Source organism: Trypanosoma brucei, chromosome 10, assembly GCF_000210295.1.
Source record: "Trypanosoma brucei gambiense DAL972 chromosome 10, complete sequence".
In the NCBI taxonomy this organism is placed as follows: Eukaryota; Euglenozoa; class Kinetoplastea; order Trypanosomatida; family Trypanosomatidae; genus Trypanosoma; species Trypanosoma brucei.
The window spans coordinates 3,074,828-3,092,742 of NC_026743.1; the positions used below are offsets into that span (position 1 = coordinate 3,074,828).

Genomic DNA, 17,915 nt, shown 5'->3' on the forward strand with positions numbered 1-17,915 from the left:
AAGGTTATACACCTATGAAACCGATGGTGTTGCCGTTAAACGTGTTGGTATATCATTTCGATGCTATAACTGCCAGGGAAATTGATGGTACGGTGGCAAAATAACGCTCTTCAGGCAGTTGCGAGACACTCCAAAATTTGTGAGTTGGTTGCGAGGGCGACATTCAGACATTCTGGCAATATATATATATATACACACACACATATATATATATATATATATACAAATATAACCCATCAGCAACAGTGCGGAATAGATGGATATCACAGCAACGTGTACCACACCATTTCTCCTCCCCCCCGCTTCATATTTGTTTCCAGAGTTCTCGGTCACTTCCGAGCTTCGTTAACTCAAATACTGACGAGAAAACCACGCCACCCACAACTGATGCTCCTACGTTTGCAACAGTACCCTTAAGCAACCCTCGCCATCCCTCCGCTGATAAAAGGTCACATACTACAGTACGCAAAGAGGTGTACTGGGCGCCCTTGACAGCGCCAGAAACTGTAGGGAGAGCCTGCATCCTCGTATGTAGCACATCAACGGGATTAAATAAGAACGATGTTACGCAACTTGCGACCACACCCGCAAAGGCGTTCAGTGCGGGGTTGTCTGTTGGGGAAAGAAGCCAATTTTGCTGCCATGGTGACTTTTTCTCCTCAACGAGGCTCATCTCCCGCTCCCAGCGCGAGAGGGTTGGTTCTGCCATTGTATATAGAATAGCTTTTGACCTGCTGTAGAGTGCCCACCACACGCCACTTGCGGGGAGTGTCATGATACCGGGCAGAAGCCCAGCGTAGAGACCACGCAATTTGTATCGAGCAGTGCCCCAACTTGTACCGACGCCGGGTTGCTTGTAGAGATTACTGACCTCCCGTAAAGTGTCACGGAGTGATCCGTAGGTGTTGCTGCTACTCATGCCATACCCCGCAGTCATTTGGCGGTTGCACACAACCACAATGGGAGTTACAAGAAGAAGTGATGCTAGCTCCCCCGCCATGCCACCCACAGCTGCTGAGAAACTGTTGGTCCGGAAATCACGGCCGCGCTCAGGAGCAACGTTCGCGTCGGCGAATGCGACATCCAGTGCCTCTTTCGTCCACTCCATCGTGTGGAGATAGACCAGTTCGCCTATAAGGTTTCCTATCATTGCCGCCCCAACACCACGATAAATAGCCCGAAGACCCCTCACTTTCTTACTCGAGTTGTTGCCACCGCCCACTTCACCACGGTATGCAGAGGCTATGATGGAGAATACGGATGGAGGTTTCGCTTCCCTTGTGATGCGCTTACGGGATATGGCAAGGTAAAGTGGATGCAGCAGCAACGTTCGTAGCATTGCGTTAAAGCTGACTAACACAAACCATGTATCTTTGTGAAGATCAGAGAAACTGCGGTTCACTGCATTTCTAGACAGTGACGTTGGTGACGGTGCGCTAGACGGATACTCAACCTTTGATGAACTACCAGATGTAATGTCGTCAACGGCAGCGATGTTGGTGATACTCATCTAACTTAATGTGAGGACGTCCACTATGTTTTTTTTTTTTAAAGGTGAAAACAAACACACACCGTTCCCAATTTATGTGTACAATGCTGAAGGGTACAAGAGACAACTTTTTTTATTGATTTTTTTTGTTTTTAATAAAGTAGGGAGGGGGGGGGGCAAAGCAGCGCTAGTCCCGAGCCCAATAAAAATGTCATTTGATTAACTGCATGCAAAGACAGGTAAACGAAGTGGGGCTAAAAGGGGAAAAGGAGCGGAAGGAAAGGTTCCGCCTCCTCCCTCCGACTCCCAAAGTTTATTGGATTTTCACTGTTATCGATATCGCTAAAGCTGCTAAAAAAAATATGTTCGCAGACAAGAGAGGGCAAATGTGAGCCTCACATTGAAAAATAAACTCCATAAATCCGTTTTGTACTCTACAAAAAAAAAACAGCCATAGAGCTGTTGTCAGCGCTGCAAGCAGTGGTAAACACATATGCCCAGCATCAGATAATGCAAGTACTTGTGTGTACCACACTTTCCTAACCTCCCCCCCTTTTCTCTTTAGATGTGACAGGTAAGCTGTTTTATCACCTACTCGACTACCACAACCTCATTGTCAAGAACGCGTCCGTTCCCAATGATCAGAGGCTCTTCCTTCAAATTTTTAATAACCACATTCCCTCTAACGGAAACGTCGGCACCAAATTCCACCAATCCACGGACGGTAAGTGATGTGCATTGTCGCAAGGATGGCACTCCTCCCTTCACAAGCTTTTCGAATCCGTCAATCATCTTGTAATGCTCACCGTCAAGATCAATAGCTGGTGGCTTTCCATTTCGCTCCTCACACAGAACAAGACGCTGATCCTCCGTCACCTGATACGCATCAGACCTTAACGCAAGTAGATCACTGCAAGTCTTCACAGGTGCAAACCGTTCCCTTGGAACCACTACTGCTTCCGATCTATCAAATAGAGAAATTGCGGCACCCATCGCCACCTCCAGCTGGTACACCTTCGTTGATTGACTGTCCTGCGGGTTCACCGTCTTGGGGTTTCGCATCACTGGAAGCCGCAGCACTCCCAACTGCTCGTCCATCATCTTCTTCAATTCCATGAGATTTATCCAAATGTTGTTCGTATTAAAGAAACAGTGCTTCGCGATGTTTTGAAAGCTATCCTCATCTTCTTTTGGACACTGAGCAGATTCGCGAAGAACAAAACGTCGTCGCGTTTGTCCAGTAGTCTCGTCAATGACATCCTTGTACGCCAAGTGGCCTCCCTTTTTGTCTGACTCCGTACGGCGACACACCTCCATGAGAAACCCCAGCTGTTTTTCGTGCATATAGTCCAGAAGCCTCACATCTAGTGTCGCGCCAAGGTTGTCTCCGTTTGATATAAACATGTAGCGGTAGCCTTTGCCCAACAGGTAATCCAACTTACCACTACTGTAAAGCACCGTATATACGTCCCCGTGTCCTGGTGGTACCCACTCGCACGTTGGGTCAGCCTCGTAGGTGACGGGAAAGAAATTGTCTTGCCTTATCTTGGGCACTCTGTTTTGCATGAGTTCGATGTCTGAGTCAAACACCTCGTACAAGGTGGGATACTTCCGAAGAAAATCCTTAGTTTCTCCCGATGTGGAAAACGAGTTCATCAGCATAAACGGCACGTTACAGTTACGCACTTGACGAAAATGCTCCAATTGCAGGGCTGTGAAGTCAAGAAACGTCTGGCCATTCTTCATCTGTAGCAGGCTCTTGGGGCCGTTCAACCCCATCCCGGTACCAAGACCGCCGTTGAGTTTAAGAACGACCGCTTGTCGCAGTAACGCAGTGTTTTCTCCCTTCGTTTCGATACCCTGAAGGAAGGGAAGAGATTCCACCGGAGATATTGACTTCTCGGGTATATAGCCGGTTTCTCCTTTCCGGACAAGAGCGTGTTGGATGAGGAAAATATGAATACACTTCTCCTCAACACCTGATGCCTGCATTTTTTCCAAGCAGGCCAAAGCTGCCCCTGAAAAGGCTGAAGGAGGGTTTAGCGGCATCGTGTGACACAACAGCACACACTGACACCGTTCCGAGGTATCTGATCTTATGAGTTTGCGTATTTTTCTGTTCGTTCTGAATTGTGTGTGCGTTTTTTTTTTTAAAAAACAACAACAACAACAACAACAATCAATCAATCAAACAAGCAACAAACATTCCAAGAAAAGGATGAGAGAAGGAAGTACACTAAGTGACAACAAGGAAAGCAAAAGGTCGCTACCACCACACACACACACATGTGCATACTTCCCCAATCACTGGTCATTTTACGTGAATTTTTCCTGTTGAAAATCATACTGCATTAAATTTATTCCCTCTAAAAGGAAACAACATACGGTAACGCGAGAGTGACTTTAACTGGTCCTGCTGCTGTGTATTTGAAACTGCCACCACATCAGGACTGACGCACCGAGCGATTATTCCTTTTTTTTTTGTGTGTGTGAGTGTGTGTTCGTTAACCCCCCCCTACACACACACACACATTGAAACGCTATGTGGTCAAGTGTGCAAACATCTCATGGAGCTCATGCTCTCCAACCCCCTCTTCATCGTCGTCATCAATATCTTCCCATTCTTCATGTTGGCATATCTTATTACTAGCTTTTTTACCTGTTCGCAACAGGATAGCTTCCTCAATAGCACCGAGTTCCTTCCGGTGTTTTTCCTCCTGTTCCTTTTGCAACTGCCGAATGTACTTCCCTAATTCCCGCCGCTCCATCTTGGCATCTTCACCCTTCCTAATCCTCTGCCGTCGCACCTCCAGTTCCCGTGTGTGTTCCTTTAGCACCATCCGTTCGGCCGCTTGCCGCTTTAGGAGTTTGCTACGCTCCGTCCGCAAGGCTGCAAAAACGTCTTGATCGCGTTTACCTGACCGCTTGTGGCCAGTCATCTTTTTCATTCTCAATGGCACAGTTTTGACCCCACGAGCAGCCGCAATCACAGCAGCAACGGAATCCAAACAGCTACCCTTTTTAGCGCCCCTAACCTTCTTCTTGCGGAGGACACGGGAGTTACCCCCAACTCGGCGTTTGCCCATACCCCCCAGTGAGCCTCACTAAAAGTAATGAAAGGAACAGAGTAGCGTAAATGTCATTTCATAAACCATTTGGTTCATAATCGAAAGAAAATAAAGTTATATACACGAGATACACTGCAATAGAAATTGTCTTTTTTTTTAAAAAAAAACTGGTAATAGTTTACATTCACACTAAGGTGAAGTGTGTCTGGGGAGGGGGGGACGGAATGTCAAACAACGTCCCCCTCCCTTAGGGAGTGTGTAAATGTGTGAGAATGGAGCCCTTCGTGATTATTTGTATTGTTACCCACTCCTTCGTCCCAATGCCTCGTCAAAAAACCGCTCTTTTCCTCTTGAGGATCTCTGACACCCAATTCTTACATGTAGTTGACACACACAATAATGAAAATAGGGAAGTCGTCGTGTTTTTTTTTCCTTTTTGAACTCCCCTCACAAAATACCTCAAAGTTGAGAAGTACCGAATCTGGAAGACCCAACCCCGCCCATGGTGGTTGAATCGTGGGGTGCCACCGGACATATACGCCGAAGCTGTACATAATCAGCCCCACTACTGCAACTCTTAAAGAGCTGTGGTGGAGGGTTTATTTCACTTCGTTGGAGAGGTTGCATGGGTTCTGGTCTCAACTGACGCGATACCCGTAAAAGTGGAAAACGTGGCTTTTGCGTTGTGTGGCCCTGACTGATACCTGTTTCGTCCCTACGGATAACCTGATCATTACCGCCGCAACGCCCACCTCCCCTGGGTGGTTCGGCTACTGTGCATCCGTCAGAGGAATAGTGGCCTGTTGGCAAGTGACTGGCACTTTGGGGTAGCTGAGTCCCACTTTTAGTGCCACTCTCCTCCAGTTCTTCCACCCTTTGACTTCGCTCCCCGCTGACTAAAGATGTAGTAAATGTTTCACGATGAGTAGCGTTGTAGACATATTGCCTGCCAGAACCATTGCTTATGGGGTCTAAAGACCTCCGCCCCACCAAGTTTTCATTACCATAACCTGAGGTGAGGATTTCGCTGCGCCGCTCCACATCAAAAGAAGTTTCACGTGGGCTCGTGGCAAGCGTGCTGTGGATATTGTTTACATCATAAGATGGAAATCTCTCACGTGAAGGGTTTTGCACCACCTGATGCCATGAGGACGCAACTGAGGCAAAATGTTGACTATGTAAGGTGGGTCGACTGTGCTGCAGCTGCGGTGCATGACGTGACGCACCTGATTTTGTTAGCAAGGGTAGTACGGTGATGAATGGTAATCCTTGTCGTTGATGGCGGGGAGACACTAATCCTTGGACAGTAACTGACATAATCGGCGACACAACAGTGGTGTCCTGGTACACTTCGCATGGAATATTTCCCGAGATGGAGTACTGTCCGGTCGGACTCCCTCCCTGTGCATCATTCTTTGTCACAAAAGACGTAGCGTTGCCGGTCTCCTCTCCGCGCCTACCGATAAAACCTCTAAGTGTCTTTACACGCTGCTTTATCCACTTCCTCCGTTCCTCGGCTGCGGCGCTACGCATTGGCCGATCCAAGAACTGCAGTGGGATAACCATATACTCCTCTAGCATCTTATGACGCTTTTCCTGTTCTTCACGAAAAAGCTTTTCTGCCTTTCGAACCACCCATGGTTCGTCCAGTTGCACCAGTAGATTCGCGTAAAGCGGCGGTGCGGTACCCACCGATTGAATCAGTGATGAAGCGAAATCTAGTCTTCGAAACATCTCCCCCCGACGTCGCTGAATATCTGCTTCAACTGCTTTCCGCTCCACGGATTCTGTGCATACGAGGAGTTCGAGAAATGCACCTATCAGTTGTTTAAGTGATCCGTCGTTCCCGCACGGAGTTACTACGTGGGGTGGCCTTTTAGTTCCCGTGTCATCTTCTGCTAACTGAGGGAACGCTTGCGCACCCTTACACGAGGGCAAATCTATTTCCCTACCATCAATGTCCAATTTCTCTCCCCCTGCCCGAGGGCATTGGGGCAGCCAACTTTCAAAAAGTTCGCCTAGACACCGTCGTGTGCCCTCTTCACTATGCAGGGCAGAGGTCCACGGTAATTCGTTGATGGTTAAAGGCAGCCTTCCGCCACTCCCAGCAGTGTGCGCATCCGTTTCCTCTGCTGCCCTCGTAAGACAGTCACTATCAACATCTTCGACCTTTAGCGGAGGGGGTGGAATGGCGCCACAACCAGTGGTTTGCAGTATCTCATCTTCAAGCACCACACGGGGGATCATGGGTGTCAACACCGTGTTAGCTACTCTGCTCATCATGTGTTGTATTTGCAGGACCTCCATACGCTCTTCACGCATGATAGCCAGTGCCCTCGAGGCGTATTGGGACTCGTACGCCCGCCGCTCGTCACGTTGAAGCGAAAGGTTTTCCCGACAACGATGTGCCACACATCGTTGCAAAAAGAACCGTATAAGAGAAATAGCCTGATTGTACTTCATATTTTTGTACATCCAGTGGACAAAGTGCCGCTCCTTCTGGGACCGAAAAACGCGCTGCAAAAAGCGAGCAGCTAATTCTTTCCTTCTGGAAATGCGCGTCAGCCGACTTCGCAAGAATGGAACGAGCACACTAATTGCAGTCCTCTGGCGAATACGCTTCCGCTGTTGACGGTCACGCCACATACATTGAATCTTATAAGCAGCCCTTACTTTTTCAACGGTTTCGAGTCGGACCTGCTTTCGGTACCGGATCAGGACGCGGCGCATGGCGGCAGCGAAAAGCAGCGAAAGGGCACAGATGAAAAGAGGCCTAACTTTCCGTCGAAGTGAGAGATGCCTGTAGAGGAAACGCTTCGGCATGTTGCCTGCAAGCCGTCTGTACCTGGACAGCTGCTCTTGTGATGCTAGCGACGTTCTCGCGCTTGCTATATATCTTCCTACACATGAGCTTGGCTGTCTGCTTTCAATCGAAGCGCGGCGTCGTGAGAACTCGGTTTGTTTGCCAGCCAGCGTAGATCCCCAGCCTTTCTTGCTGTTGGAGGTGAAGCCGTCCATCCTCTACAAAGGGGCGCTAAACAATGTGATAAATGCTTGCCCACTGCCTCTTCCACTTCTGTTTCAGTCGCATAGAAACACAACAACAACAACGAAAGCAATAAATGATTCAAGAAAAAGAGAAAACAATAATAATTGATTTGTGTGCTCAGCAGAATCTGGATAACCCGAAAATACTGCAGTGCATCCGGACACTGAGAACCACATTACCCTATATCGTAAAAGTGGCATCATCCGCTCAATCTTTTACGCTGTGTTTTATCCATCCTTTGGTCACACACAGAGTAGGCTCCATCCAGAGCAACAAACGTTCACCGTGAAGGCTTCCTTTCAATTCCCACTTCAGGTCCATGGCAAGCCATTTGGTACAAACAGTGCGCCTATACAATTCCAGAGCAGGAATATACGAACCATTACAACTGTGTTCCCTCCCCACGGGTCACACACAAACTGCCGACCCCAAAGCCAATACAATGCCGGAGAAGACATGACTAGACGATTCACCACATTAACATGCGCCATAGTGGCGCCAAAAGCGAGAATCACGAGAAGACAGATGATGTTGGAAGACTGAACAAGGTTCTCCATTAGTTTGTAAATTGAAAACAGGCGTTGCTTTTTATTTCCACACCGGTCTTCCCGGCAATCGCTTCTCGGTCCTTGATATTCTTTTGAAATATTTGACTCAGTTTCCATACTCCGCGCCAGAGCAGGCTGAACTATAAACAGAACAAAGCCGCGCACGGTAAAAAACATAATGGGAGCACTGATGAGTACATTCGGTGCATTGCCCCAACGGTAAGACTGCAGGAACCCGACATTCCAGTACCGCTTTTGCATCCAACCGTAGAATGCCCAGAAGCGACCGCCGATTGCGGCTCTGGACATGTCATCCCACAATGGAACGAAACGGCTATAACACAAGTAGTTTAGCCCGAGATATGGTGTAATGATGATAACCACCTCAATCAACACAATCACACCTCTTGCTAAGCTCGGCCACCGACGAATTGGAGAGGTTACGCCATACCGCTTGGCGTATCGCTTTCTGTAGGTGTCAAAAAAAAACACCTGCAAGAAGACAGGATACAGGACGAATCCAATGTATGTTGTCGCGTTGGATCGAGCACAACCTGCCACGGCGAAGCACAACACGGCCCCTGCCTCAGCAGCAGCAGTTCGCCACTTCCCTTGAGGTGAAACGATAAGCATATACACGCCAAGAAACGTTGCAAAGGAGAAAACACTTTCCGTGTAAAGCACCACGCTGAACACAGCCGTAGGACTTAGCATCCACATCAGCACTGTTGCACCTACTTCCTTCCATAGCCTAGCGTTCAAGTGTTCCTTCACCGTCACCTCGTGCCGATAATACGGAGGCGGCAGCGGAAGGCTGTCCAACCAAGTTCCGGATGTCATTGACATTACTTTACCCTTTTTATTGGTGTAATCCACGCCATGGGACCCACTGAGCAGGGTAAGGATGGTGATGCGCCGCAAACAGATAGCCGCGGCACCACCCATGGCAACATTCAGCAACGCCACCTGAAAGGTAACTGGCACCGCCGTCAAAAATTCCGGTAAAAGCACGTCGTTTAACCATGAAACTGTCCGAACAATAAATGGAACGAGTGGGAAGAACGCGCAAACATTTTCATGGGAGTACCCATGTTTGGCCACGTGGAAGAAATGCACACCATCCCAACTCCGAGGAAAGTTTAACAGACTCCACGTACTGTTCATATCATCATATAGCAAAGTCCCGCTGTCCCATAGCAGCTCCGTGCCATAAATATGCGGAAGTGCAACGCGAAGGAAGAGCATCAGCAGCAACAAGAACATGCGTGACCCGGACACAAGAAAAAACAGTTTCACATCCGAGCAGCAGGCGATTCGTTCAAGACCCTCGAGTCTTTGCGCACGAGTTGGCGACATTCTACTCGACGCACAGGTTGTACAAGTGGTCCTACGAGGTCCCCTCTCACCTCTTATCCGAGTGGTGTGTGTGTGGGGGGGGGGGGAATTGGCGGTATTGATATGGTGGACAATGATTTAAAAAAAAAAAGAAAAGTATAACGTTTTGCAGCTGAAGATAAGACAAAATAAATAAGGAAGCAATAACCCCAGTTTTCCCCGCTTAATCCAACACCTCCGTTCGCTACAGTTTGTGTAATACAAACTTAACTTGTGTAAGTCGCACGCCACAGAAACACGGTAGAATGGCTTGTAGATCGACAAAGGTATATGTTGGGATGTTAATATAGATCCCTCTCCATTGCACAGTCCGGAAGGGTGTTGTCCGCACCGATTAACACTGCGGCAGGCATCGTAAGCGGCAAAGCGTATCACCGCTCGAGAAGCGGTGAAGAACAGTTGAGGAGAAACTGATCAACACATTAAGTGTACACGCGTTTGATACGCACACTTGTACACCGTCGATGCGCTGACTGCGCTAGTCGCAGACATACAGGTGCTGGTGACCACAACTCCCAGGGTGCTATTTAAAAATTATATAGAGATCACGATAAGCGAACTCATAATCGTATAACCAAGCTCCTTCTCGTCCCGTTGAATTCACTGAAAACTTTTCCATTGGTTGAGCCATCCGTACTGATTCCTTTTTTTTCTTTCATTTACCTCCCGTTGCGTAGCACTTCTTACCCTACAGTGCGCACCATCGTAACTTGTGACCGTCGGAAAAGGTAAACCTTCAATCCGGTGACCGTACCTCAGCGTTATGTCCTATCTCTGCCTCCGTATGCACGTGGGGGTTATCAACCCCCTATTGGTAACGGAGTGTGCGCGATATGTCTGGAACTTACCTCCTACGTCTTACCAAAGGCACAAAGCGGTCGTAAACAATTCCCGTCCAACAAAACTTTTTTCACAGGAAATTGGCTCCACAGCACAGCAACCGCCTAAGGCAAGTGACGATGAAAAACACAGCCGCAAAGGTGTGAAAACTGTCGATTTTTTCTCCAACGGATTGCCTTCTCGTGCTCATAACTATGAGGGAAAAAGGCCCAGTTGCATGGAGCTAAATTAGGAGCCAACCGCACGATCCGAAGGAGCGAGAAAAGCTTAGGAATACGACGAGAAACACTCATGGACTGGTGTGATGTTCACTTTCTTCATTACCAGAGGCATGAAATGTGTACTAATGAGGGGCAGATAACGCTTGTCATAATAAAATGATTTCTACGTGGAATAGGTACGGTCATGATGAATCTCGTGTATACCCCCTCATTCCTTTACCTCCATTGAAATTCGCATATATTGCATAGTCGGTGAAGACCCTTCCACAATATCAGCCGTGGGTGTGGTGGTGGACGTATTCCATCATCCACTGTGCCTTGGTACTGCGACAAAGTGGGCAACACCGCGGGTCGTTGGCCAATGAAGCGCGTTGACGTCCTATGCTGTATTTTTTCTTGCGCAGATGTGGTCTCCGGGCTAGTTGCCTTGCCCTCTCCTCCTTCGCCGCTTCCGCTTCGTATTCAAGCCAGCTCTGAGCGACCTCGCCACGTAAAAGCGTGCGCGGTCGGGCCGCATAGACATGAAAACACCGAAGACAGCGGAAGAGAGTCTTTTCGCTACTTTGCACTAGCTTACTTTTAGTTACGGTACGATGCAACAGAAGGCTATGTTCCACTACCTCACGACTGGCTGAACATGGAGACAGGTACTTCGATAGTTTCAGTGCTCCTACTGGAGCCAGCGCGACGTCAACATGTGGCGACACCTCTTTTGTGGTGGGAGCACGCTGATGAGATTGTCGGAATGCGCGCCTCTCTTCCAGCAACCACTTGTTGTCTTTCCGTAGGCGGACGCAGTGTCGACCTGCTTCGTTGAAAATGTTTCGAAGTGCTCTTTGTTGAGTCTCGTAAGACTCAATTGAGAAGAGTTGAGGCGAACTATTGGTGCCGTCGCGCTCATCATTTGCTTGCCGGGCACCCCCCTCTCCATCGGTAGCGCTGCGTGAGTTGGGCAACACAAAGGTCGGTGTTCGACTTGCTGCCATAGCAGCCTTCTTTAATTTCGTTGCACGAGGCGTTGGTACAAGGTACTCGTCGGCGACAGATGACGTTGAGCCCAGCGCCGCCGGTCTCACTGCATCAAACGCACCATTGGAGACCATAGACTCCTCAACAACACCACTGGAGGTTGCTTCCGTCGTGCACGTGTCGCGCACGCGGTCCAGTTCGGCAAGCAGCGGTCCGCGATATGTCATCCGCCCAGGAGCTGGTCGCCGCTGGGGGATCAGGTTCTGGGGAAGCAGCCGTGCAGCCCCCGGAGTTAACGACTTTTGTAACAGTGACGACGAAAGGTGGCGTGGCATTACAAACTACTAACCATCACGTTCATAAATCTGGGGTGAATGAAGATCAAGTGGGAAACAACTTTAAAAACAAAGGGTAACACAATACTAATTATGTGCATATTCTGTTAATTACCATGGCGGACATGTTCTACGGTTATTGCCTAGTCTTGTGGCAAATATTAATCGTCGTTAGTACCTAACCAAAACCTACGCTTATCCCCGACTGACGAGGGGCATGTTACGAATTATCCCTGACCTCTTCCTTTTTATACGCCAGCTCGTTAATTATGTACAACCAGAGGTCTGTTCCCTTTTGCCGCCGATGCGCCCAAATATGACAAGCACCGCCCCCTCCGAAGTGTGCCGTTAAGTTACTTCACTTTTCTCTTCGCTACTTTTTCAGTTTTCTTATTTGTTTCTCCATTCGTTCCCTTACTCCTTCCATCCTGCTCAGCCACCGCTGACCTTTTCTTACCCTTATCTGCACTGCTCTTCCGGCTGTCATGCTGCGACTGTCGGACTTCTAACTTCGTCTTGCTGCCCTCCCGCCGGGGCCGCTTTGAACTCTTACCTTCTTTCCCCTCATTTATGTTCGATCTCTTTCTGCGCAGTGCACCGCGAGCCGCGGCCACAATGGCGTCCTTATCCATTACATTATGCACACGGGACGAGACCCCCTTTGTCTCCATAACTTCATTGGTTGCAGTCTCTTCCTCGGACGTGAGCGACCTCAGTGCGGTCGGCAGCAGAGCACCGCGACTAATACGGAGGATATCATCGTGGAGTTTGCTGCAGTGGTTCCGCGGTGCATGCGAAGTAATAGTAATTACACTGATGGAACGAGGGGCAAGACAATCGTAGAAAACCATTGAGCGGTCCCTCGTAGCGGCGCGCACACTCCTTACCACATGAGCCGCCGGCTCTCGTTCAACAAGTTCACTAATATAAATGCGGCTCTTCGCCGCCTCCAGCTCATCTAACCTCCATACTCGCGCTGTCGCCGGAGAATCTGTCGACTCTCCTGCCACTGTCCCTGCACCCGAGATGCCACTCCCAACGCCGTTCGCCCCTGCTGCTTTAACCTTTTCAATGGAAGGAGGTGCGATAAGACGGTCCGTTTGTAGAAGTAGGCATGGGTGCAGAACCATTTGGAAGTCAAAGTCACTGGGATTGGGCGTGAAGACAGCAGCTTCGAGGTGTGACGGAGAATCGTCTTCACTAACCAGGTCAATAAGTGCCGAAAGAGCTGCCTTCGCGAGCTGCACAACGCGATGGACGATTAAAGGTCTCGGTGTATGCACTGTGAAAGGACTTTCCAATGGTGCGTAAGGTGTGGCAATGAACATACCTCGTTCTTCACCCATGGAGCGCACAAGTGCTGCTGCTTCAGCCTGCTCTTTGCTGTCCATTGAGTATGGAAGCACAAGTGGCTCTTTCCAGTCATGACAAGCTAGCAGCTGTAGGAAACGCAGGAACCCACTTGCGGGAGTTTTGGGGGGCGCGGCCCCCAAATATGCATTAGCAACTAGAAGCTCCACCGCCTCCGGGACAATAAATTCATACAAGAGCATGGCACTCATCCACCGGCTAGCGATGCGTGTGGCTGTCGCGTAGCTACTGTGTCCGAAGGATATTGTGCGGAGAAATTTGGCGTGCTGTGCGCTCCAGAAAAGCTTCCGCTCAATCGTGGATGCCTCAGACTCGCGTCCAAGGGCCCTTAGAAGAGACACTTCACGGTAGTGGGCTATATATAGTCGGAAGAGATAGCCTTTGAAAATGATATCCACCGAGTGAGCTGTGCATGATGACCGGATATGCAACTTCTCAGTTTCTTTGCCGCATGTCTCCCCCCCTCCTTGACGGCTGAGATGCTCTTCACGCTCTTTTTTTAACTTTCCTTCTTTCCCTTCGATGGATGTTCCTCCATCAACCTTACCTTCGTCGTCTCCATATTGTTCCTGTAGTACCTTTGAAAGTTGAGCACAAATAGCTCCCTTCATTGTTGCGATAGCTTCTACAGTGTCGGGAATTTTGTTCCTGTCGTCAATTGTCAATACGCCGTGCACTGGCTCGATGGTGGGCGCAACACTGAGTCCGGCAAAACATGGTTGGGTGATGTCATCAGTTGTGTACGTGAGCGCAATGTGGGGACGAACGGGGAACGTTGCAGTGTGACGTTCGCTGGCTGAGACGATATCCAAAGAGGTAATTTTGCACGGCAGTGCAGTGCGTGGGATATCCACCACCATTGTTTCGACGGCTCGGCAGGCGTCCAAAAGTGACTTCTCCACCAGCGGCGCCGTGTCGCGCCACTCTGCGCCAACACGCTCCGCCAAAACACCCTCAAGTCCGTTCAGCAGCACTGCAACACGTGCAGACGCTCCAATGTGCTTCTCTAGAGCAAATTGAACCACACGTCGCACAACTGTTGTAGCTGGAAGCACAATAGCATGGCTAGCAGCATCATGGTCAAATGTCCACAGTACGCATCGGTAAATTCCACCGTCGGGAAATTGCCGCGTTGATGTTATATCGTTACCCCAGAAGTTGTTGAAGCGGCTGACGGCTTCCGTATCTTCCAATGGTGGGCCACGAGTTAGGCGGTTGCGACCTTCAGCTTCGGTCGCCAGCCGGACAGCGACATGTGCAGCATCGGCACTCCGGCGCCACATTGTTACATAACTCGCACGCACACCTAAGGCCTCACACACAACCAAATAAAGTTTCTGCGTGACCTCCTCCGGTCTTAAATATGCGGCACCCCCCGTTTTCCCGTTCCCTGCAGAATTTGTCTCTGCAAAATGAGCCTCAAGGCCAGAAACCACGAGACAAACATCCATACTTAATTGCAGTGGCTGAAAGGGAGTTTTCAGTAGCACCTCTGAGGAGCGCTGGTACTGCATTGCATCGTCCGCAGCCTTTTTAATAACCTGTTTTAAGAAGGATGTGGAGGTACGAAATAGCAGGTTCATAGTCTCTCCCTCAAGACGCAGAACGGCCACGTCACTTCGATTACCCAGTGATAAAGCACCCGCAACCTCTTCGTGGTTTTTGCCCTCTCCGTCATTGTTGAGAGTAGCGTAGCTCTCTGTCAATGTCAAACCGCGCGAAAGGTAGACCCATACGGCACGCACAACGTTCTCCTCCGACATGCTTGGTGATACAACACCTTCTTCCACGAGCCGCAATATGACCGCAGAGAGATGAAAGCCACTGAGTGCCTCAGGATGCCCTGAAGTACGGGCCATTATTCCAGTGTGATGTGCCCAGCAGTTGAGGAACACAGCCGCGCGCTGAAGGGAGTTGCTATTGGAAAATAGGTTGTGCAACTTGCGCAGATGAGTAGTCATGAGTGCGTCTTCCAGCACAAGATGACTGTAGTAGGGGTGTTTGCGGATGGCTGCTACGCTGGCGATGCGCCCTGATACAGATATTGGTTGGAAATGCAGATCCACGTGAAATACCTCGCGTCGCGTCGCGTTGCTGCTGTCCCTGAGAAAGACAATACGAATTATGTACTTCTCTTCATTAACCCAGCAGTCACCGAAGGGAACGCGCTGGATATCCCACCGTATATATTTTCGCCTTTGTCTCCCATCTTCCTTAACATCCGAACTACCGTCTCCATTTCTTCCACCTTCACTAGCCCCACCGTTTTTTCCTGTCTCCTCCTGAACCATACGCTTCGCATATTTACGTAGGAACCTCTCTACCTTCAACAGAAACTCATGTCGCCGATCCAGATACAAACCAATCTGAACGTCTTTGAGTGAACACACCTCCTCCGGCACAGTGAGTACGAGATCCGCACCTACGCCACGTTTCAGCTGCGTTTCGTAGAAGGGCGTGGAGTGCACACACGTACGCAGTAGAAAGCTTCCTGCAGCCTGCACGGGGTCGGTTGCATTTCGTCCTATTGGCTCAGAAACGCTATCGAGCGCCTCTGCACCCGTGAACGAAGCGGTGCTGTAGTTGTTTTTCTGGTAGAATTCATTTAAACATGCGTGCAGCTGCCGCAACCGCAGTTCCACATGTCGTATGAGCTCCTCTGACCACTGCAGATGGTACGGCGTAGGGAGCATACAGGCGGCACACTAAAACTAAGAAAGGCTGGTCGCAAACCACAACAATGCAAGATTTGAAAGGGAAGACATGAGTACAAGTGCAGTGGCACGCCAAGATCTAAGTGAAACGAAGGCAACAGCAATCAAGAAAAAAGGCACTGTTCCACATGCAATAGCTTTGTTCGTTCCCACCTGAAGGACAAAAGTCAACGTTACAAACAGTGGCGGGTTTATGAACAACACACATATACCCAATAAACTGAGGTTTGTAATTGCATATCGCCTACGATGTTGCCACCGGCTGCGTTCCACCGAATTGCATCGCCTCTTCATAATCGCAACGATACTGCAGTCCCTGCGCAACACGTGACATCTGGAGGCGAGCTACCGCTACGGTCCCGGAAACACCGTCACACGAACAATAGGAAGGGTTCTAGCAACAACATGTCCTCACGACTTCCACAAAGTTCGAGAACACGCCGATAAGGGCGTCCTTCCTTTTCAAATACTTGGCTACACGCACCGCGCAGTGAACTAAAGCTTCGTGACGTCTTTTCTTGCCCACACCTCCACACGCCCGTCCAGACCTGCTGTGGCAAAGAGCGGACGTTCCGTATCCGACAGCTTCTCAGCAGCACCAGGTCGGGGATTCAGAGCAGTCAAACAACATACAAAATTAATAGTATTCTTGTGACGGCTACGCTCCTCCCCAAACATGTTTACTCTACCGACGCGCGCGTCCCCCTCAAACTTCGCACGGGCTAGCTGTTGGGTCGTTACTATCTCCTTTGCATGAGCCACAACCCACTTCCCTGTCATCCTCCACCCCCGTTCTTCCTCGAGTGCGAAAATTACAGGGTAATAATCAAATCCACCACCAACTAGTTGATCCTCGTCAATAAACGCAAGCGCCCTCAGTGGCAGTATCGTCATATTTATTGTGTGTAGTGTTACTGCCTCCTTTCCTCCCTCCAATATTTCGGAATAAACGACATCGAGGACTGATACGCGGCTATCGTGTGTAGACACTGCGAGACGCTGACCCGAGGGCGTCCATGTTACGGCATGCACCCACGCACTGAATTTCTTCTCAAAGTAAACATAACCAAACGGCCTGCTTTTGGTTGTATCAAGTTTCTTCATATATGTTGAAACGAGTAGTAGGTTACCGTCTGCACCACCTGATGCAAGAAGGGCATCGTCTGAAGGATGCGGGGCTAGCGCGGTGACAGTACTTGTGTGGCCGGTCAACAAACGACATATCCACCACTGTTCACTACACTCAAAGCGCCCAACGGCGATGTTGGCGTCCGCAGACCCTACGTATATCTTGGACCCTGAGAAATTCCACGCACAGCAAGTCAACCCACGTTTCACGCCAACGTCAAGCAACACCATCTGCGGCTTCCACTTCTCCTTACTATCACGGTACCACACGTACGCCATACGATCGTGCGCACACGAAAGAATTTTGCCTGTAGTCCCGTGCCATGCGGTAGCGGACACTGATTGATCGTGCTGTTCCAGGGTAGCTTCAACTCCCCAAGTTGAGCAGTCGTTGATGTCATCGCACCGCACAATAACAAGTTGGTGGTTGTTTGGGGAAAAAATAGCCTCCGAAAAATCACGGTTAAAGGAGAAAGCAACGACCGGAGCCCCCAAAACGGTGTTTTTTTCTTTTTGAGATCTCATCGACGGTGCGCACACCGAGCAATCTCTCGGTGAAGCTCGGGTTACACCACCTCCTCTTCTGCTCCTATTACTGCTACCCTCTTCTACGGAGGGAAAGGCGGGTAAGCCCTGAGGAGTTACAGGACCGATACGTAAAAAAAAAAGCGGGAACAACAGGGGGTGCTGGTATCGATAAGTTGGTCAAAAGCATAAGACAACGGTACAAACCACAGGGGAATAGTGCTAAACTTCGCCACTGCTCTGAGAAGCACATATTGTTACAA

At 49.5% G+C, this 17,915-nt stretch overlaps 9 protein-coding genes across 9 annotated transcripts; 1 reads left to right on the forward strand and 8 right to left on the reverse strand.

Annotated features, from left to right (window-relative positions):
- Nucleotides 1-304: 304 nt before the first annotated feature.
- Nucleotides 305-1,510, reverse strand: TbgDal_X15870 (mitochondrial carrier protein, putative; the record flags this gene model as incomplete). The annotated part of the gene is made up of 1 exon (XM_011780449.1): nt 305-1,510. The coding sequence occupies one exon, from the start codon at nt 1,508-1,510 to the stop codon at nt 305-307; it is 1,206 nt and encodes a 401-aa protein (XP_011778751.1).
- Nucleotides 1,511-2,080: 570 nt separating this feature from the next.
- On the reverse strand, nt 2,081-3,538 carry TbgDal_X15880 (UTP-glucose-1-phosphate uridylyltransferase 2,putative; the record flags this gene model as incomplete). The annotated part of the gene is made up of 1 exon (XM_011780450.1): nt 2,081-3,538. One exon carries the CDS (start codon nt 3,536-3,538, stop codon nt 2,081-2,083), a length of 1,458 nt encoding a protein of 485 aa, XP_011778752.1.
- Nucleotides 3,539-4,029: 491 nt separating this feature from the next.
- Nucleotides 4,030-4,575, reverse strand: TbgDal_X15890 (hypothetical protein, conserved; the record flags this gene model as incomplete). The annotated part of the gene is made up of 1 exon (XM_011780451.1): nt 4,030-4,575. One exon carries the CDS (start codon nt 4,573-4,575, stop codon nt 4,030-4,032), a length of 546 nt encoding a protein of 181 aa, XP_011778753.1.
- Nucleotides 4,576-5,016: 441 nt separating this feature from the next.
- Nucleotides 5,017-7,575, reverse strand: TbgDal_X15900 (hypothetical protein, conserved; the record flags this gene model as incomplete). Its single annotated transcript, XM_011780452.1, has 1 exon — nt 5,017-7,575. The coding sequence occupies one exon, from the start codon at nt 7,573-7,575 to the stop codon at nt 5,017-5,019; it is 2,559 nt and encodes an 852-aa protein (XP_011778754.1).
- A 342-nt stretch (nt 7,576-7,917) lies between these two features.
- TbgDal_X15910 (hypothetical protein, conserved) lies at nt 7,918-9,510 on the reverse strand (the record flags this gene model as incomplete). The annotated part of the gene is made up of 1 exon (XM_011780453.1): nt 7,918-9,510. One exon carries the CDS (start codon nt 9,508-9,510, stop codon nt 7,918-7,920), a length of 1,593 nt encoding a protein of 530 aa, XP_011778755.1.
- Nucleotides 9,511-10,312: 802 nt separating this feature from the next.
- On the forward strand, nt 10,313-10,621 carry TbgDal_X15920 (hypothetical protein, unlikely; the record flags this gene model as incomplete). The annotated part of the gene is made up of 1 exon (XM_011780454.1): nt 10,313-10,621. One exon carries the CDS (start codon nt 10,313-10,315, stop codon nt 10,619-10,621), a length of 309 nt encoding a protein of 102 aa, XP_011778756.1.
- A 261-nt stretch (nt 10,622-10,882) lies between these two features.
- Nucleotides 10,883-11,914, reverse strand: TbgDal_X15930 (hypothetical protein, conserved; the record flags this gene model as incomplete). Its single annotated transcript, XM_011780455.1, has 1 exon — nt 10,883-11,914. One exon carries the CDS (start codon nt 11,912-11,914, stop codon nt 10,883-10,885), a length of 1,032 nt encoding a protein of 343 aa, XP_011778757.1.
- Nucleotides 11,915-12,267: 353 nt separating this feature from the next.
- TbgDal_X15940 (hypothetical protein, conserved) lies at nt 12,268-15,978 on the reverse strand (the record flags this gene model as incomplete). The annotated part of the gene is made up of 1 exon (XM_011780456.1): nt 12,268-15,978. One exon carries the CDS (start codon nt 15,976-15,978, stop codon nt 12,268-12,270), a length of 3,711 nt encoding a protein of 1,236 aa, XP_011778758.1.
- Nucleotides 15,979-16,494: 516 nt separating this feature from the next.
- Nucleotides 16,495-17,652, reverse strand: TbgDal_X15950 (ARP2/3 complex subunit, putative; the record flags this gene model as incomplete). Its single annotated transcript, XM_011780457.1, has 1 exon — nt 16,495-17,652. One exon carries the CDS (start codon nt 17,650-17,652, stop codon nt 16,495-16,497), a length of 1,158 nt encoding a protein of 385 aa, XP_011778759.1.
- Between the last annotated feature and the right edge of the window lie 263 nt (nt 17,653-17,915).